At 38.6% G+C, this 21,908-nt stretch overlaps 1 protein-coding gene across 1 annotated transcript; it reads right to left on the reverse strand.

The window, feature by feature from the left end:
- Positions 1 to 684: 684 nt before the first annotated feature.
- LOC131613585 (uncharacterized) lies at positions 685 to 1,719 on the reverse strand. Its single transcript, XM_058885242.1, has one exon. The coding sequence runs from the start codon at positions 1,717 to 1,719 to the stop codon at positions 685 to 687; it is 1,035 nt and encodes a 344-aa protein (XP_058741225.1).
- Between the last annotated feature and the right edge of the window lie 20,189 nt (positions 1,720 to 21,908).

The raw sequence follows: 21,908 nt of genomic DNA on the forward strand, positions 1-21,908 counted from the left end.
CAATTTCTCCCAGAAAACGACTGTCGAGGTCGACAGTGTCCATGCGGGGCATAGATTTGTTGGTCTCGGAGATTGCGCTGGTCGCTGTTTTGTCTTGAGCCGGTGTCTTTATCGTGCTCAGGCCTTTTGCGGAGGCTTCAAAGCATCTCCTGGCTGCTTCGATGTTGTCGTTGAGTGTTGCTACTTGCCCTTTGGTCGTATAGTATTTAAGTTTGAGGTGTACGGTTGAGGGGACTGCGATTAGCTTGGCTAGTGTCGGGCGTCCAAGAATGCATTGGTATATCGAGGGGAAGTCAATGACCATGAATTGGACTTTGACGGCCCTCGCGGTTTCCGTCGATCCGATTGTAACTATGAGCTCGACGAACCCCCACGGCTTAGTCACCGTGCCGTTGAAACCTTGTAGGTCTGATCCTACGTAGGGGGTGAGGTGATTGTCGTTCAGTTGCAGCGTTTTGAACAGTTGGGAGTACATGATGTCTACTGAACTTCCCTGATCGACCAATATCCGCCGCACGTCAAAATTGGCCATCCGAGCCCGAATGAGGAGGGGAATGGTGGCATTGGGGGCCCCGCCGGGTAATTCCTCTTTGAAGAAGGAGATGGAGGATGGGCTGCCCTTGGCGTGGTCGAGCGTAGCGGCCTTGCTTGCACTGGCTGAGATCAGTTCGTCGAATTTGCATTCTATGGATACCACGGTGAGCTTGCTGACTCCCCCACCCGATATGACCATGGCGGAGGGGAACATCTCCCATGCGCTGTGAGGAGCGGTGGTGGTCGCCGATTTGGCCTAGTCAGGGAGGTAAAAGCTTTCGGCCTGGTGATGCTCATGGCTACTTGAATGGCAGGCGTATCTTCCGCCAGCTTTTCCTCGGTGATTGGTTTGGCTTCTTTGGTGGCCTCCTGCTTCTTCGCGTATTGCTTCAGGTGTCCCTCCCTGATCAATATCTCTATGGCGTCCTTTAGGTGGATGCAATCCTCGGTGTTGTGCCCGTGGCCTTTGTGGAATCGGCAGAACTTCGATTTATCCATGTTTGGTCGCGCGAGCATGGTTTTAGGGAAGCGGACCTTGCCCGTCTGGAATTCAGCATTCGCGCACTCGTTTAAGATGCGTTCCCTTGAGGCGTTGAGGGGGGTGTATTCTTGGAACTTCCCGGCTGGGGCTTTGTAGTCTTTGGGATCCCGGCCCTTGTCGTCTTTCTTTTTGTCCGTTCCCCGACGGGAATCGTCTTGGCGACCATTCTTGCTGGTTTCTTCTTGTCTAGAATTGCGTACCGCATGAGCGGCCTCCTTTTCCTCATATTGTATGTATGCCTGGGCTTTGAGAAAGAACTCGTCCAGAGTGGCCGGCGTTTCGATCCCGACGGCCTTGACAAAGTCTGAGCGTGGTCGGAGGCCTCGCTCGAGCAAGAATTTCTTCATATGGGCAGTGGTAGATACTTGCACGGCTTCCTTGTTGAATCTTTCTATGTAAGCCCGTAGGGACTCGTCTTTTCCTTGGATGATGGCTTCCAAGGAGGCTTCTGACATGGGGTGTCTCCGGGAGGCCGTGAAGTGTATGGAAAAAAGTTTCCGGAGCACTTTCCATGAAGTGATAGACTCATCGGGCAAACTTTTATACCAAGTCATGGCTCCTTTGCGCAGGGTGGTAAGGAACAAACGACATTTGATGGCACCGGGCACCCCTCTATAGTCGAGAAGGGCGTCGATGTTCTCCATGTGTTCATCCGGATCGGTGGTCCCGTCGTATGTGCCCAGCGGCGGGGGTTTTTCAAGACCGGCCGGTAGGGACGCTTCCAAGATTGAGTGGGAAAGAGGGCCTCTACGCTCTTCTTCGTCGTCGCTGGCGGAAGGAGTGGAAGAGTGACTCCGACTCCGCCGGTGTCGTCTCCGGTTATCGTTGTGCCCTGTCGGGGGTGACCGGGATCTCTTTTTTGATCGAGGAGACTGTGACCGGTGTCGGGAGCGGTGGTCGCTTGACCCTTTCTTGGAGGATGGACCAGCGTTTTCCCTTGGGGAGGGAGATCGAGGGCGTTTCTTGGGAATCACGTCGTCCTAAGGGTGATGCTTGTGCCCTGGGGGAGTCTTCGATCGGTGTTTTTGCTCGAGCGCCCCGATCCTGTCGTTTTGATGTTGTATGAGCGCGTTGGTCTGGGCAAGGGCGGCTAGAACAACGTTCATGGTCTGGTCCTGAGGAGTCTAACCTTTGGAGAGGAAAGGGTTGCCCAGAAATTCATCAGGGTTGTCCTTCCCGCTTGTATTTTTGAGATGGTGAAATGGATCATCTTGGAGATCTTTTGGAGAAGGGGACGCCGTGACACCGTCTCGAGGGACGGTGTTTCTAGAAGGGGGAACGACGAAGATGTCGTTTTTCTTGAGTATTGCCGTCCATGAGTAATGATTTGATTAAATCTTTGGTTCCTGGGTTCTTGCAGGAGGCAAGAATGGATCAAGAAGGTGCAAGAAAAAGGAACGGGGGAGCTAGATTTCCCACAGACGGCGCCACTGATCTTACCGAGCAAATTAGATGGCTAACAACAATGAAGGCTTGAAGTTCCGATCGGTTGAGAGGGGGAAAAAAGGGGTTGTACCTGCAAGGCACTCCGATGCCAAAGTAAGTATGTGTTCCACAAGGTACAACAAAGTGAGAGAATTTTGGGTTAAGAAAAGATTACCTTGCCCTCTATGTGGAGAGGGCTATTTATAAGTTGTTCTTGTGCGGATTCGACTCCTTCTTCTGGGGCGGATATTTAGGCATCACGCGAGTTGATTGTTTACCGGGCACGAGGGTCTCTCGTAGTCGGTTACATTGTGAGTATGCCCGGAGCGACCGGGCGGAACTTGCCACGCGTGGTTGAAAGTGTATTGGGCCGAAGGCTGGATTGGCCTAATTAGATAAATTGGGTCGCTGAGATACCTTGTGAATCTCATGCCTACATATCCCTAATGGAAGTCAAAGCTTTTTGTAGCTCGGGGAACTAATTAGGGAAATGAATTTATTTTTTTGGTGCCTTGCTTGAAGCTCAAGGTTGAAACTTTGAATGAAATCTCTATTTACAGTAAAGAGACATGAAGTCATCTTTACAGAGAGGTATTTCTACTATTCCACCACAAACATTTAAAGTGACCGAAAAGTTGAGTTTGTTTCATTAGAGAGGGACCTTACTTGGTTGTGTACAAGTATACCAGTCGCGTGTCTCTTGAATGAAATAAAGATTCTCAACTAAATTAGGGAAAGTTGTACAAGTCTGGGGATGTGCCAAAGCACGCCTTCCAGAGTCCTAAATGGGAGAATGTTTGAAATTGAAGTTGAAATGTTTGTTTGTTTGTTTGTTTGTTTGAATGTGGTGAGATAGGAGAAATATCTCTCTATAGAGATAAGTTATGTCTATCTATTGTATGAAAGATTTGATTTTTAGCTGGCTTGTATGAGGCCCAAGCTTGAGGCTTTTTAAAGGTTTTTTATTGACTCTGGGAGATAACTTCACTAGGAATTTGACTTTGACTGAGGAAATTTGTGTTCTGTATGAAGCCCAAAATTGAGGCTGACTCTAGTTAGAGAGTGTTTATTTTGTTTTTATTGAAAGGTTTATTTTAGTGTTCTGTACAAAGCCCATAACTGTAGCTGACTCTACCTAGGGAAACTCTATTTTTTGTGCCTTGTATGAAGCCCAAGGTTGTGGCTAACTACTAAGGAAATTGACTATGGATGACTCTATTGTGTGCCTTGTACAAAGCCGAAGGTTATGGCTAACTTTCTAGGGAAAAGACTCAAAGGATGTGAATATTTTGACATAGAAGAGGATGTTTATCTGCTTTGTACAAAGCCCAAGGTTGTGGCTGACTTAGTGGGGGAAAGACTCACTGTGGAGACTCTATTATCTGCCTTGTACAAAGCCCAAGGTTGTGGCTGACTCTGGTTAGGGGAATACCTATGAGTAGGGTTTTTGACTCTGAGGGGAGTATCTGCTTTGTACAAAGCCCAAGGTTGTGGCTGACTCTTAATGTGGAAAAGATCTACCAGTGTGGGATCTCTTGACTCAAAGGGGAATATCTGCCTTATACAAAGCCTAAGGTTGTGGCTGACTCTATTGAGGGTTACTCTGTTGTTTAGAGACTGAAGGTTGACCCTTCTGGGGGACTGTGCTTTTATTAAGCAGGGATTGATGAATGAAAGACCCAGGTTTGAAGGTTGACCTTTCTGTGGAATTTGTTTGAGTGATTGACCTAGACTCTACTAGGGAGTTTTGAAGGTTTGAATGAAAGTTGATGTAAGCTAACCCTTTCCATGGAATTTGGATTTGAAGGATGGATTTTGGAGGCTGACCCTTTCCAGGGTTTTTTGTTAAATGAAAGATTGATTTTTTGAGGCTGACCCTTTCCAAGGGTTTTTGTTAAAATGAAAGATTGATTTTTGGAGGCTGACCCTTTCCAGGGGTTTCTGACTTATGAAGATTGATGTGGAAGCTAACCCTTTCCAAGGAATTTGGATTAAAAGGAAATGAGGATTTGATTGTTTTAGATTCTTGTTTAAAGCCCAAGATTAAGGCTGACTCTGAGGATATTTCAGATGGAAAACCTAGACTCTAGTAAGGAGAAGACTCACTGGAGATAGAGAATAAAGGTGACAGAAACTGTTCGTGTCTCTTATTCCAGAAGGTGAACTCAATACTGAGATTGAGACATTCTTAGCTTGTTTAAAGTCTGGTTTGAAGAATAGAAGAAACTCACCAGGGTAGGCTAAAAGGTGACTAAAGACCTGTTCCTATGTTTATAAGAAACCAGATGGGTCCTTGTATACAAGCTCAAGAGAAAGCTGTGAATATGCTTTTAAGAAGCCTGTGGGTCCTTGTATTGTAAGCCTAAGAGGAGGCTAATCGAGGGTCATCGAGGGTTCTTGTTATAGCACAAGAGAAAGCTATGTTGGTTTTGAACTTATTTGGCTCTAAGCAAATAGATAATCGGTTTTATATATGTGTGTGAGGTGAACTAGACCATATACCTATATATTTGTCAACATAATTTATATGTATATCATAACAATTACTACAACTTAATAAATTAAATTAATATTTATGTAACAATAATCATTGAAAAAAGTTTTCTCTTAATTTTTATGTATTTTTATATACATTTTTAACTATAATTATATAATATTTATACCAACTTTGTGCGACTCGTGCGAAAGCACATATCTTTTACTAGTTAAAATAAATTTTCTTCCTAGTTAACTACAAAAAAAAAAAAGATAGCGTTGCTGATTTTTTCTACGTTATATTTTTACAACGATGGATAAAATATACATCATGTGGCATTTATAACATATAAAGTGTATATTTTATATTAAGATTACGACTAGTCGTCTGTCTGTGCAATGCACAATAATTTTATTGAAGGGTTATTAGTAAAAACATACTTAAAAAATTATCAGTGTATTCTATATTGATTCTTTTTCTTTTAAAATCAACAATTTAATAGTTTGTATTTCATGAAAAATATAAATATAAATTTTTAATATGATTTTAAAAATATTAAAAAGTGTAAAATTATAAACAAGTATACTTGAAAGGGAAATTCGAACCTTTTTTATTTGATTGTAGGAGCTTGAGACTCTTTACATATTCATTTCATTGAACCATAAATTTTAAATTTCTGATGCCAACTTGGTACATCATGCAACCATCTGTTCACGTGTACCCTTTCTGTTACCTTAAAATTTCTTACAATAGGGAGGAACGTGTATTCCCAGTTGATAGACTTAAGGGTTAAAGGAAGATTCCTACAAATAAAGACGCTTTAGGCGATTAAGACTTGTGTGGGAAACTATACATGAAAAAGTCGAAGTAAAGATACATCGAAGGAGCATATAGGTCGAATCAACCATGATGTGGATCAGAGGTAATGGTCGAGAGTAGTCTTGTCGACCACAGAGGCTTCCCATACTTAGCAAAAATTATCATGTTTATGTCTTTGACAAATGCAAGCGTCGAAGCCAGGAGTGGTTAATTCGTAAAGAGCCAAAGGCGGGAAGTTTCAAATTTCAAGATCACAGACAGTTACTTCGAGAGGTCGTGCGTTGTAGGCGCCAAATATATGGAAAGATCTCGTGAAGCGGTTATTTTTAGTTTCAATTTCAGCTGTATATTGCTTTAGGCAGTTATCTTTGTAAATCACTATAAATAAGTCATTTTGATGTAGAATTTGGGGTTGTTCGCTGATATACTCAAACTACTTGCCAAAACTCTTCCCAATTTCCGACTTCACGAAAAAGTAGTTACTAAGTGTTTGATGTACGTGAATCACCACTTTTATTTCAATGCAAAATCTTTATGTTTCAATTATTTACTTTGAAGCTTTTATGTGCATTTTACTCATTGATCATCATTCATTCTACGTTTTCATATACGTCGACACTCTTTTAGTCACAAGTCTCGAGTTCACCAAAGAGACATTCAATCCTTATTTCGTGTAGAACAAACCTGGACTCACGACCTCCTGGTGGTCACGAGTTACCATAGTAGGTCAAGATCAGTGAATACCCAGATTTGTCAAGTCATTACGTTTAGGTCTGTTTCCATCGGTCACGAGTTACCTGTCGGTCGAGCCTAATCCATCGTGTGGAAAGCCGTTGTACTTGTTCCTATGGTCTTAGAAAACTGTTTCTTAGGCCAGCATCATTGACAAAACGGATACAATATAAAAACCTTAGCACTAGTCTCAAGATAAACTGGTCGATCTTGCAAGTAACCTTTAGTTTATGGCCTTGGGAGGACCAGCGGTTGTTTACCAATTTCCATAGTAAACAAAATGGCACAGTGGGACAATTGTGCTAAGTTTTGTAGAAATAGAAGGTGTATGAAACTTAGGAGTGAGAATTACACCAAAGAATATAACAGACCACTTAGATAATGCACACCTAGGATGTCTAATCCTCCTAACCCAAATAATATAGATGTAGTGCCCTCAGGGTCTTTAGAGTCGTTAGACACTGTACTTACCCAAGTTAAGGCTTATCCTCCGTTGACAAATGCGGCCATGACAACGTCTGTCACATGGCAAGTGGTAGCATATACCCTGTGCCTCCATCGGGGAGCCCTGGGTTTAAAATGACAACAAGCACATGATTTAGGCCTAACCTACCCAGTTTTGGAACTGCAGATCCCCTGTATGGAATGCCGTATTCCTTAATGCCTGGGTATCAGTCGACGTCAAACGCAGTAGTAGTATCGGATAATGCTCATAGCGTAAGTTCATATTTGCAAGGATCTACAGCAAGCGCTCAAAATAGAACCAATCAAAACAGAGTTATGTCGTTGTCAAATACTTCAGTAGCGGTACTTAGACAACAGATGGACGATAGTAACCACGAGTTAGTTAATATGTTAACTAACAAAATGGGTACTGTTTTCAATCCTATAATGCAGGAGTCCACTGATTCGAATAGGCAAGTGGTTGATCAACTGACTCGCCTATGTAATTTCTTGGGGGCACCTCAAACGTCTAGTCGAGAGGCTCCTCAAACGAATAGGCACGATGTTGTACCTAAACAACCAGGAGTAGATCTAGTGGAAGACGAAACAGTGCAACAATGTCAAATTCTCAGACTTCAACCAAACCAAGGTAAAGTAAGGGAAAGACGCCAACCAGTAATGTTGGTGGGTCGACAACAAAACACTAATCAGATTGTCGATCAATATCGACAAGAAGAGACAACGATAGAGAACAATTTAAAAAGATTGTCGAAAGGATTATGGCCAAAAATGGAATGAATACTTCATTACAAAGGCTAACATATTCTTCCCCGTTATCTGAGTACATTAGACAAACGGAAAACCCTAGAGGTTGGAAAATACCTAAGTATACCAAGTTTGGGGGAGAAACATGAGAGTCAACAGTCGAACATGTAGCCAGATACCTGAGTGAGTCGGGGGTCATGGCAAACGATGAAAGCCTAAGAGTGAAGCATTTTCCTTCATCCCTCACTAAGGCGGAATTCACGTGGTTTACCACTCTTCCTCCTAATTCTATCGATTCATGGTCTAAATTGGAAAAACTCTTCCATGAGCAATTATATGAGGGACATTCAAAAATTAGTTTGGTCGAATTGTCGAATATTAAGAGAAGGTTTGCTGAGACCATTGATGAATACCTGAACAGGTCTAGGTCATTAAAGGAAAAGTGTTTTACGTAGGTGCCCGAACATGAACTTGTTCAAATGGCTACGGGGGGTTTAGATTATTCCATCAGGGAGAAGATAGACTCAACCTTTGTCAAAAGTATGTCACAACTAGCTGATAGGGTTCGACACCTTGAACGTCTACGATTAGAAAAAGTTAGACATACCATGGCTAAGGCTAAGAAAGAATAAGTAGCCTATGTCGATTATGATGATACAGACCCTATATACAAGGCCTACTATATCTCACCAACTGAGGCAGAGATCGACCTGGCTGAGATGAAACCGGGATCTGCATATGAATGCAAGTCGTTGTTCCCTTCGAAAGGGAAGAATGTTACTGTCGATAACAACTCAAAAAATTTCTTGCAAAAACTTATACTTTTGATATTAGTAAATGCGAGGAAATTTTTAATGTGTTAGTTAAGGATGGTCAAATCTTGGTACCTCTAAAGGCTAAGTTACCACCATTAGAACAGAGACAAAAGAGAGGTTTTTACAAATATCACAATTATCTTGGGCACTCAACTGCTTAATGTTTCCTTTTCAGGGTTTTGGTTAAAAAATCGCTGCAAGAGGGTCGGCTGAAGTTTGCTGCAAGAAAAATGAAGATCGATTCTGACCCTCTCAGGCAGGAAGAGGCTTTGTTTGATGAGCCTGTCGAGATCAATATGGTGGATCTCACGGAGTTTCCCGAAGACAACATGCTTGAGGAAGGTACTGGCAAAATTCCACAGGTGAAATTGGCTGATGTTTACCCAAAGGACGATGAAGACTTGCTAGAATTCCTTTACCGTTGCAAGAGCAAGGCGTCTCAAGTCGGTTTGTGCCTCAGATGCAGTGCTCTGACTGATAGAGTTGCTGTTGAGAATTTTCAGAGATTACAGCTAGAGAGAGGGAGAGCCCAATGTAACAAAAGGGACCCTAGGAGGGTAGTCCAATCTAAACCAAAAAGCTAAATCCCTTCTGCTGCTGCACCTAAGGGCACTTGGATCAAGCCCTAGGTGGGTGTTGTAACACCCCATATTTTCTAATTTTAATTTAATCGGAAATTAAATTATTATTTAGAATTATTTGGTATTTTGTTGAATTATTGGAGAATTATGGATTAAGGGCCATTGGGCTGGAATGGTGATATTAGTAGTATGGGGGTGCTAAGTGAGTAAGCCCGCTACTAATTATTTTATGTTTTCATAAAATAAAGGAAATAAAGAAAATTGGGAAAAAGGAAAATAGATGTGGAAGGGGAGCAGAAGAGTAGAAGTGTTGATACGTGAAAGAGGAACAGAAGAGGAAGAGGGCTAATCAAGATCTTTGGCTAAGGTAAGGGGGGACTCTTCCGGTTAATATCTTTTATCGTATTATAGATAATAGGACTGATTTAGATGCATTGTTTGTGTCAATTGGTTATATGATGGATTGGGGTTTTGGGATGATTTTGATGGGAATTGTATGATGTGATGAATTGTATGATTATATGACTATTATGATGATTGAATGATCCTTTTGTATGTTATATTTGTGTTATAACATGTATGTGGCTGATATGGTGGTATTTGAGGTTCATGACATAACTTGATTTGGGTTTTGGGGATTTTGGGATGAATCCCGTAATGCTGTCAATCGATGTGAGATCTCTGGTTTTTGCCAGTTCGCGCCGCGAAGGTAGGTGCGCGCCGCGAAGGCGTACTTGTTTCCTCGCATCGCGCCGCGTGCATAGGTTGGCGCCGCGAACGTGTTTGTGTGCTTCAGGTCGCGCCGCGAACTTTGGTTGCGCCGCGTGCTGTAGCGATAACTGTTTTCTTGTAAAAAGTTAAAGATGTGTAACTTTCAAACCGTAAGTCCGTTTTAGACGCCGTTTTGGACGTTGTTCCTTAAATTGAATGTTCTACCTTATGAAATGAATAAAACAATAACAACTTGATTTTATTTTAAAAAGTATCATTTTCTTCAAATGTGGTTTATTCTGGTTTTACATAGCTGATGAGGTGCAATGGTTGTTGTGTGCATAGTTGAATATGTGCAATGATGTATGTTGTGATAATGTGGTTGCTTCTGTTAATTGTGCAAATGGGTGTTGTTCATGGTAAATATGGCTATCATGTGTTTTGATGAATGATGAGGTAAATACTCTGTCGTTGACGAGTTGCTTTGTTGTACTTGGTACACGATTGTGAGGGGTGTTATTGTTGTTGCACTGTATGATGAATGACTTACCTGTTATGATGTTGTGGTTATAATTGGTGTTTGTTATACATATATGGTTGATGTAAAATATGTATTTTATTATGGTTGAGAAATGGCATAACTGTGTATGGCTATTGATTATTGTGGTGGTTGATGATTATGACATTTGGTTGATCTATGTGGGTGATGAGCATGTTATGGTTGATACATGCATTCATAATCATTATGTGGCTGATCCTTGACGATGGTGGATCAGTGGTAGCTAATTCCCATTGTGTGGAATTAGTGAGTGGGTGTTGCCGTATCCTTGACGATGGTGGATCGGTGAGATGGGTTATCCCAGATTTGGTACCACATGCATATAGTTGCATTTGCATTAGGCTACTTGTGTTATTATAACATGAATGGAAGATTGTCCAATGTTATAATATGTGATGATTGTATAATGGTTATGATTTGTTTGGATGAATTATGGTGTTGTCTCTTGGTAATGTATTCTATTTGTTGTTGTGTGTTGATGAGTACTTCCTGACAATCTGAATATAACGAAATTGGATGAATAATGTGACTATGATGTGTTATTGTTTATGATTCGATAACATTTGTTAATTGTGAATGAGACTCACCCTTACTTTGATGATTTCAGATTGGCGAGTAGCGGCTTTTGGCTCGGTGAGGATTAGCTCATGAGTCAGTTTATTTGGTATAGCGTCGGTGTCATGCTCTGATATTGTAACACTGGGGGAACGTTAGTTTAGAGTTTATGATGATACTCTATTTTGTTGTTATTGGAGTAATTTTGTGAGATATTGCATAGATGATGTTATGCTTATCTGTTGATTAATGTTCCGCTGTATAGAAACATGATTTTGTTAAATGGATGATTTTCCCCTAAGTGAAGCATGACAAATGATTTATGATAATTTGTTTTAAATTGGAATGTGGCACCCTTGTTTTCATGTTTTACTCTGAATTATTTTATTAATTTCCGCGGGGTTTAGAAGGGTGTTACAATAGTGGTATCAGAGCAGGTCGGTCCGTCCGGCCAATTGTTGAGTCAGTTGAGTTGCGCGACAGTTGTATATTGTCGGCATTTTATCCCTTGGTACGCGACATGTGAGTGAATCACTGTCGGTACTTGGTTGTTTGTTGTAGGTGTTGGATTGAAACAAGTGGGGGAGAAGCTTCGCTTCTCGGTTATGTTTCAGTTGTAAGAGGATTGATTCAGTAGGCTGTTGTTGGCAACAGTGCGAGCGTTGTCGGAGTTTGTTGTTTTCCGAATTGAAGGTGACTTGGAATTAAGACTTCACTGGGAATTGAGTTGGAACATCTTGAAGGAAGATGATTAGAGGTAATTGACAGTTATTGTAAGAGAAGGAAATTGGAAAGTTGCGATGTGTCAGCTCCGCTGGTGTACTGCGAAGATGACAGTTGAGTAGCCTTACGACTCAGAAGAGGTTCAGCTGCAAGTTTGCGAAGAGGATTGATGTCGTAATGTTCCAGAAATTGCGCTTCGGCGATAGGATGTGTTGCTCAAGTCATAAGAATGTTTGGAATGTGATGGAGTTGAAGAGAATGAGTTTTGGAGAGAGATTTTCGTAAGCAAAACGCAGAAAAAATTGCTGAATAGCTGCGGAACTTCGAAAATTCATAACTGGAGTTCTGGACATCTGAATTGAGTTCCGTTTGAAGCGTTGGAAAGCTAACGAGATGAACTTCGTTATAAAAATAGTTGCAGCAGCTGTAACATAATTAATTGTGACAGGATGACTTTGGAAAGAGGTGAAGTTGCGGTTACTCTTGTTCTTATAACTAGACTTGTTTATTGGTACTGCACGGGATGTCAGTGTCAGTGTTGAATGGATCGAAGGAATACTTGGAAGGTTTTTTTGAGAAGTAATTTTAAGAATTGAATTTACCAATTGAGGAGTTTTGGATATATCGTATAGAGTGTCGCTGTATGATGTCAGTGTTGCATTTTTCGGGCAATGATTGGAAAATTCATATCTTGAGTTCCGAGTGTCGGATTGATGTGCCGTTTGAACCTACGAAGAGGAGGGATTGTGTTTTAATTTATGGGAGAGTTATAAATACCGTAGAGTGACCCTATGAGGAAAGGTTCTGAAGTCGGTTATGGAAGCGTGAAACTTGTTGAATAAGAATGCCTACTACCGCGATTGTTTGAAACGACGTGGAGTAGAACATGTTGTTGATGAATAAGTTGATGAGATGTTCGGTCACAAAGATGGTTTGAATACCGATGGATTTTAGTGAATGAGTAAATTAGTAGTAAAGATGGGACAAACTTTAGAACCCTTGGAATCGTATTTGTGATGGCAAGGTAACGATAAGTATAAAAGAAGGATTGTAGGGAAATTCTAACATTGTTGACGTGAGGGAGACCTTGTTGAGATTCCGAGTGGGATGATAATTGGACGTGAAGGATGTAATAGAATTTGGATTGAAACCACGAGTTATGAATGTTGTGCTATTGTGTTGCGTAGGAAGTCTTTAAATATGTCGGTGCTAATGATGAATGAGTTGGATTTAATTGGACAATTTAGAGACTTGAGTTGGTATGTGAAGGTGATCCTAATAGTGTTAGATTGAGTATGCTAGAAGATGACTAGAGGTATTCTTGACGAGATTAGAGAAGGTCAGAAGATGATGTTGAGTTGATCGATAGGTTGACTTTGAATTACCAAAGTAAAGGCGGTGAATTCAGAATCGACGAGAGCGGTGTAATGAGGTTGAGTGATTGGATTTGTGTAACTGATGTGTTGAGCTTCGGAAGAATATTCTAGAAGAAGGACACCGTAGTGAATTATTGGACTATGACAATGTTAATGAGTTTGAGTGCAAACTCGGAAAGGACACTATTATGTAGTAACGACAGTTTATGCTTAAATATGGTTGTCGGCTATCTATTGACAAATTGAGGACTTGATCACCCTTAATCTCTTGTTGATAGTAGACGGAATCATATAGATGGGATGAGCTTGTTTTGTTACCTTAATGGTTTAAGATGTGATGAATACTAAGCCGTGAGAATAATCACTCACTATGTTGTGTGAATTTATGAAGAAGTGAATATGAAAGAGTGCAATATATTGGATGATGACTTAAGACGGGTAATCAGAGTTGCGCAGCGAAAGTGTGATGTGGAGTAATGTTATGAGTACTACTCGCGGGAAGTAAGGAATTAATATGTCGGAAGCCTACATAGAGAATATGTCTTGATCTATATGTTGGATTTAGAATCCAGTGGGTGTAAGGATGTCATGTCGAAGAATTATAACTCTTTTGAATAATTGTCGAGATGATGAATATGTTATTATGGTTGTACGTAGTTAACGAGTATGTATTCGGCGAAATTAAAATGAAGAGTTGAGGCCACTTGATGCTATAATAATTTGGTTTTGTTGTTAAGGGTTATTGTAGATTTCCAGATATAATGAGGAATTATACTCTATGAAGGGAGAAATTGATTTAATTCTTAGAAAAGAGCGAAACCCAATTTGAGTTGTTTTGTAAGAAATGGCGTATTGAGGCTGATGAGCGTGATTATAATTACTTGTGTGTACTCGTTCCGATGGCCGGAATGTTTAATAAATGTAGTAACTCAGGAATTTGTTTTTGAGTGCGAGTAAGTATTACTGAGTGGTAAATTGGTACCATGAATGATGAAGAATGATTCTCGAACGAATAAGTAAAGAGAGTCGGGATCGGGTAAAACTCAGAAGTCTAATTGGTATAGATGATTGTGATGAGTAGTCAGAGTAGTGCGGAAAAAACGGAATGTAAAGTGTTGGATAATCGATGGTTTGACTTAAGAGGAGTCAGATAATTGGAATTCAATGGTATAGGAATATGAGTATTGAGTTTCTTGAAGGAAGCGGTTGGTGAAAAGTGTAAGTATTATTTTATCGCTCAGATGGAAGGGTATGTCTAAGGTTGGTATGTTTGGTAGATGGAATGCATTACTGCATTGTTGATCAAGTGTGATCATACTATAGATTGTGTAATTGTATTACTCAGTTGCTGAGCGTATTGTATAGGTTGTACCTCAATGTCCTGTTTTTGTTAACCTTTTGGAGATATAACAAGTGCTATACTTTTCGATAGTCAAATGCGACGTAAGAACTGGGATTTGAATGTACGAAACATGTTTCCTGTTGGTTATGTCAGATGGATTGACGGATGGTAATGTTAATTGGGAGCTGGAGAGTCAGGTGAAGGACTCTTATACGAGTTGGTTACTTGAGGTATGTTTTCGAGGACGAAAACTCTTCTAGTGGGGGAGAGTTGTAACACCCCATATTTTCTAATTTTAATTTAATCGGAAATTAAATTATTATTTAGAATTATTTGGTATTTTGTTGAATTATTGGAGAATTATGGATTAAGGGCCATTGGGCTGGAATGGTGATATTAGTAGTATGGGGGTGCTAAGTGAGTAAGCCCGCTACTAATTATTTTATGTTTTCATAAAATAAAGGAAATAAAGAAAATTGGGAAAAAGGAAAATAGATGTGGAAGGGGAGCAGAAGAGTAGAAGTGTTGATACGTGAAAGAGGAACAGAAGAGGAAGAGGGCTAATCAAGATCTTTGGCTAAGGTAAGGGGGGACTCTTCCGGTTAATATCTTTTATCGTATTATAGATAATAGGACTGATTTAGATGCATTGTTTGTGTCAATTGGTTATATGATGGATTGGGGTTTTGGGATGATTTTGATGGGAATTGTATGATGTGATGAATTGTATGATTATATGACTATTATGATGATTGAATGATCCTTTTGTATGTTATATTTGTGTTATAACATGTATGTGGCTGATATGGTGGTATTTGAGGTTCATGACATAACTTGATTTGGGTTTTGGGGATTTTGGGATGAATCCCGTAATGCTGTCAATCGATGTGAGATCTCTGGTTTTTGCCAGTTCGCGCCGCGAAGGTAGGTGCGCGCCGCGAAGGCGTACTTGTTTCCTCGCATCGCGCCGCGTGCATAGGTTGGCGCCGCGAACGTGTTTGTGTGCTTCAGGTCGCGCCGCGAACTTTGGTTGCGCCGCGTGCTGTAGCGATAACTGTTTTCTTGTAAAAAGTTAAAGATGTGTAACTTTCAAACCGTAAGTCCGTTTTAGACGCCGTTTTGGACGTTGTTCCTTAAATTGAATGTTCTACCTTATGAAATGAATAAAACAATAACAACTTGATTTTATTTTAAAAAGTATCATTTTCTTCAAATGTGGTTTATTCTGGTTTTACATAGCTGATGAGGTGCAATGGTTGTTGTGTGCATAGTTGAATATGTGCAATGATGTATGTTGTGATAATGTGGTTGCTTCTGTTAATTGTGCAAATGGGTGTTGTTCATGGTAAATATGGCTATCATGTGTTTTGATGAATGATGAGGTAAATACTCTGTCGTTGACGAGTTGCTTTGTTGTACTTGGTACACGATTGTGAGGGGTGTTATTGTTGTTGCACTGTATGATGAATGACTTACCTGTTATGATGTTGTGGTTATAATTGGTGTTTGTTATACATATATGGTTGATGTAAAATATGTATTTTATTATGGTTGAGAAATGGCATAACTGTGTATGGCTATTGATTATTGTGGTGGTTGATGATTATGACATTTGGTTGATCTATGTGGGTGATGAGCATGTTATGGTTGATACATGCATTCATAATCATTATGTGGCTGATCCTTGACGATGGTGGATCAGTGGTAGCTAATTCCCATTGTGTGGAATTAGTGAGTGGGTGTTGCCGTATCCTTGACGATGGTGGATCGGTGAGATGGGTTATCCCAGATTTGGTACCACATGCATATAGTTGCATTTGCATTAGGCTACTTGTGTTATTATAACATGAATGGAAGATTGTCCAATGTTATAATATGTGATGATTGTATAATGGTTATGATTTGTTTGGATGAATTATGGTGTTGTCTCTTGGTAATGTATTCTATTTGTTGTTGTGTGTTGATGAGTACTTCCTGACAATCTGAATATAACGAAATTGGATGAATAATGTGACTATGATGTGTTATTGTTTATGATTCGATAACATTTGTTAATTGTGAATGAGACTCACCCTTACTTTGATGATTTCAGATTGGCGAGTAGCGGCTTTTGGCTCGGTGAGGATTAGCTCATGAGTCAGTTTATTTGGTATAGCGTCGGTGTCATGCTCTGATATTGTAACACTGGGGGAACGTTAGTTTAGAGTTTATGATGATACTCTATTTTGTTGTTATTGGAGTAATTTTGTGAGATATTGCATAGATGATGTTATGCTTATCTGTTGATTAATGTTCCGCTGTATAGAAACATGATTTTGTTAAATGGATGATTTTCCCCTAAGTGAAGCATGACAAATGATTTATGATAATTTGTTTTAAATTGGAATGTGGCACCCTTGTTTTCATGTTTTACTCTGAATTATTTTATTAATTTCCGCGGGGTTTAGAAGGGTGTTACAGGTGTGGGGGCATCAGAGGCTGTCGAAGCTGTAAGAGATGTGAAGGGGAAAGCTCCAATGAACTACCGACTGAAGTTTCGTTCTGAGAAAAAGAGCCATACATCTGAGAACTACATGGGAAAGAATCCAATGAGTCGAACTCAATGGAGACTCTTTCAAAGGAAGAAGCAGGCTGAGATGCAGGCCGCTGCCACTGCCAGACAAGCTGCTAATAACCAAGTTTACAATCAGAAACGCTACAAGGTGAAAGTCGACTATGCTGTCAAACAACAGATCAAAGAGTTTGTAGATGTTGCACACCAATTTTTGACCACTGAGATCCCTCCATAGCCTAAATATTAGGATCATCTTTGTCATCATTATCATCATGCATTTATCTTTTATTAACCCAAAATACAAAAAAATTGTTGTTTGTTGCTTTTGTCCCAAAACAGGAAACTGCTCAAGGAGAAGTTGAACAAATTAGGGTTTTGAGGCCCACCAAGAAATTCAACATTATTCTATGATTCAAGGGGTTCTTCAATAAAAATAAAAACCCAAGGATGGGTCAATGCAAGATCAATCACCTACAAGTTCATCAGAAGCTCCAATTAGGGTTTTTGACCTAATGTCTATGGAGGTTTGAATTTTAATCAGGAGATAGTTCCAAGACTCAAAATATTAATCAAGGGCATCTGAATCAACATCATAGTCCATCCATATCATTCATTTGAAAAGGAGAGCTTGATTCATTCAGAAATCAAAAAACTGCAATTCATTTGGAAAAAGTCAACTGTGCAAGTCAATCTTTGACTTTTGAGGAAAATAGTCGAACATGGATTTTTAAGGATCCAAATCATCATCATATGGATATTGAATACATTTTATCAAAGAAAATTCAAAGAATTCATCAAGAATCAAAAAGTCAACAAAAAGTCAAATTAGGGTTTTAAGTGTATTTTGACCTAATTCATGGATCTCCAAATTTTGCCTACACACTCAAAAATCTCCCAACATGAAAGTTGTAGATCTTGGAAAAAAAACAACTTATCACAGTGAAACATTTTTTCAAAAGTGATTATTTTGAGAGATATGGAATTAAGAAGATAATTTTCAAAAGACTTGGAGAAATTTTCAAGTGTTTTACTTGGATTTTTTCTTAACTTTATGGCAATTTTTCTCAATGATCCAAAAAGAGTTTGAGGAAAATTTTAACTACTAATTTGAAGTATGTAGAAAGGGCTTTCCAAAGAGCTGAGTAGCATGAAATTTCATGACTTGAGCAAGGAGATATGATTTTGTCAATATGCCACCATGAACACTTGAAAATGAAGAAGAAACATGAAGAAAGTGAAGAAGTTATGAACCAAACTTGTTCAAATTTGAAATATTCATTTCTTGCAGCCCATATAACTTGTTTAAAGCACCATAATCATAAGATTACACTTGCTTTTGAGCTATAATCCAAGTGTTTAAGCCATTATCCAATTGATCATTCCATTAATGGCATAAAGTTAACACTTCCATTCTAGTAAAGTTAGCTTTATGCACAAAGTCCACTCCTTGAGCTACTACAATGTCTCTTCTGCCTCAAAAGCAAGTTAAAACCCACAAGCAAGCCTCTAAGATCAAATCAAAACCTTGCAAGCATGCTTAAAGCTTTGTACCTCACCATTGAAACCATAACTTTCTCATTTCTTCACAAACAAGACAGATGGTACACAAGTCATATGTGAACATAAAACTCTGAACTTTTTCCATCCACAAACCCTAATTCTTGCCTATAAATAGAGGACCTTTCCTCTTGGATCATTGACACCATAATTCTCCAAGTCCACCTTCACTTGAAATTCTCCATTTCTTGATCTTTTCACTTTTATAGTGAATTCTTGTTCTAAGAGTTATGGGTGTCAACCAATGATTTAGACAACTTCTAAACATTATTTAGAAGGTGTCTATACCTTCATTAGCCTTTCAAAACCTCCATAACCACAAATCACTTTTCAACCTCCATTAAAGGTCTTTTAAAGGTCTTAACTTGCCATTTTTCAAACCTAGCACTTCTAAGCCAAGTTAACCCTTCAAACGACTTCTAATACCTATATAGAAGTTGTACCATACCTCCAAACACTTGGCAAGAGCCCATAACCAGAAATCACCCTTCAAATTTTCAATTAAAGAACCTTTGAACTCAAACTTGCCAAAATCAATTCCACTCCTGCGTTTTGATGCCTTATGGTTTAGATAGCAAATCCGAACCAAACTGGAATCCAAACCAAACCATAGTGTTTGGTTCCGACATTTTTTTAGTTCGGGCAAAAACCGAACCAAATAAATGAAACGCGATATTGATCGGTTCGGGCATCGGATTTTCAAAACTCTACCCACGGATCCGTCTACCCGAACCAACCATGAATAATTTGTATAATTTGTATCATAATTATCATGGAAACTAATATAAAGTATTCAACTTCAAAAAGAAAAAATGAGATTTCATTAGTGACATTCACAATCTATACGAAGAAACGAAAAATTTAAGAATTTTATATTATTATTAAAATTTGGTTGATGTAAATTAGATATTTTTAAAAAATATTTGTGCATATTTGTTTTTAGTGTATCCAATAAATCCAACCCATTGTTTTTCGATTTTGTTTGGTTTGGGCTTTATCCCAAAAATATGCAAATCCAATCCAAACCAATCCATATATTTTTGATCGGTTTGGACATCGGATTTTCTCAAAACCGAACCAAACCGGCCCGCGAACACCCCTATATCCAAACACCTGTTCTTGATCTGTAACACCATTTTCATAGTGTACTCACCATAACTTTTTCAGGTTCAAGGTGAAATCGTGTTCTTAGTTGCAGGCACTTCCAAGACTTTTTTAGCATTGCAAAAGCTTCCCTGAGGTTCATAGGAGCTATCTGAATACTTGAGGCATTCCCAGGTCCTCTAATTTGCGCTCCAGACCTCCATTTTTAGAGTTATGTAACTCCATTTCGAACTCCCATGAATGGAGCTCAATTCATGCAGTTCTTGTTACAAAAATGTTCCATTTTACATGTTGAATGATAGCCCTATGGTTTTAAGGCTTAATTATGTGTTTACAACATTTAATTTGATTTTTGATTTTTAGGGTTCATCACTAATTTCCAGAAATTCACATTTATCTCTGATTATTAATGTTAGTTAGTTACCTGGTTAGATTCGTGGTAAGAAGCTGATAATTTTAGGGTTTTAAAATGTTAAAAAAGATTGAGTTTTGAGAAACTTGGAGTTTTGGCCATGGTGGTTGTTGTTGTTTCCGTTCTAAGGAAGAAGATGAAGGCCTTTGGCGCCATTCATTATCTTTTAAAAAAGTTGTTTTAAATAAAATGAATTAGAGTTTAGTTACTTACAACTACATCGTAACAGCCCAATTTGTAACAAGCGCGCCCTTAAGACTCTCATGCCTCAAGTCTAGGGTTCGAATCCCCCTCGCCCCAGACTTTTGTTTTATTTTTTTCATTTTTCCATGTTAACTGAGTTTTATATTTTATGAACTGAGTGTGTCCCTCTATCACCACATGTGCAAAGCAGGGTTGCTTAATGTTTTGAGTGGCAAACTGAAGGTCACGGGTTCAAGCCCCATTGTCCACATTTCCTTATTTTTTATCACATGTTTATTTTAGTTTTTCATTAAACTTCAAAAAATACTAAAAATAGTAGATTTATTATTTTTAATCCCTTCTTTTTTGTGTGATTTATTTATTTCATGTATTTTAGTATCATGTTAAAAAATCCCAAAAATATTTTATTTATCATTATTTAAAAATTAATCAAAAACATGTTCTTTTATGTTTGAGAAATCAACTAAAAATTGTTTTTATCTTATTATTTCTTTTATAGAACTTTATGAATGTTTGTTAATATTTGTTTAGGGTTAGGTTAGAGTGTCCTTCACTTATCTATGTACCCTTAGACCAATTCTCCTAAAGAATTTGGTATTTAACAATTAAAATCAATTAGGTCTAGGTATTTCTTTAGAAACCCTAAATCAAAACCCTAATTTAAAAACCTTAGGTTTAAAACCCAAAACCAAAAAATTTGCAACATGTTGATCTTTGTTTATCCATGTTTATTTTTGCATGTACATACTTGTTGATTTTAATCCATGCTTTGTACTTAAATGTTAAACCTTGTCTTGTACATATACTTGTTGATTTTATATCCATGTGATTTGTACTTATTGTTATATTTTGTTTATCTAACCCAATGTTTAATCATCAAATTAATCATTCCTCATTCATACATGATTTGAATCCAAGGGTTTAGATACATTCATCTCTTGCTTGTTAATACTCACTTGTTTGTTCTTGTACATACATGAGGTATTTATTGTTAATTGTTTAAGCTTGATGTTTTATCCAAAGGATGGGAATGATATTGACTAAATTGTCAAGGTACTTAAATTATTTTCCAATCTCTTTTATTTTTATGTTAAGTGTTTTAAAGCTTTTCACTTGTTTATGGTTTAGTATTGTTAAAGCTTAACCACACCCTTTTGTTGATGTTTTAAAGCTTAACCATTTTAAAACTTATTAGGTATTTTAAAGCCTAATTCCTTTTCCAAATTGTTAAGTATTTTAAAGCTTAACCTTTTAAACTTATTAGGTATTTTAAAGCCTAATCTTCTTTTAAACTTGTTAAGTATTTTAAAGCTTAACCCCCTTTTAAAACTTTGTGAGTATTTTAAAGCTCACACCCAAAAAGATTTTGGCCACTTTGGCCCCCTTTTCCTTTTTTAAAAAAAGAGGAACTACAGAAGCTCTGACTTCCCTATTGCACTTAAGGGGTATGTAGGCCTAAGATGCGATATCTTATCGAGCTCACTTTCAAAAACTTCTCTTCCCATCCCTACCCTCTATTTCAAACAAGTTTTTCACATAGGTTTTTCACAAAAAAAAGGTTATTTGCAAACAAAAGATAATAAAACAAAAACAAAGAGGTTCCCATGGAGTACAAACCCTCCGTAGCCAGGACTCTGATAAGTTTATTAGTTTTGATTTTAAAAACTTCTGTGGGTTTT

The sequence above is a fragment of the Vicia villosa genome, linkage group LG6 (genome assembly GCF_029867415.1).
Source record: "Vicia villosa cultivar HV-30 ecotype Madison, WI linkage group LG6, Vvil1.0, whole genome shotgun sequence".
Classification (NCBI taxonomy): domain Eukaryota; kingdom Viridiplantae; phylum Streptophyta; class Magnoliopsida; order Fabales; family Fabaceae; genus Vicia; species Vicia villosa.

What these genes read in the sequence shown, in the direction of transcription:
- LOC131613585 (XM_058885242.1), bottom strand. Translation starts at nt 1,719, where the DNA reads ATGGAGAACATCGACGCCCTTCTCGACTATAGAGGGGTGCCCGGTGCC.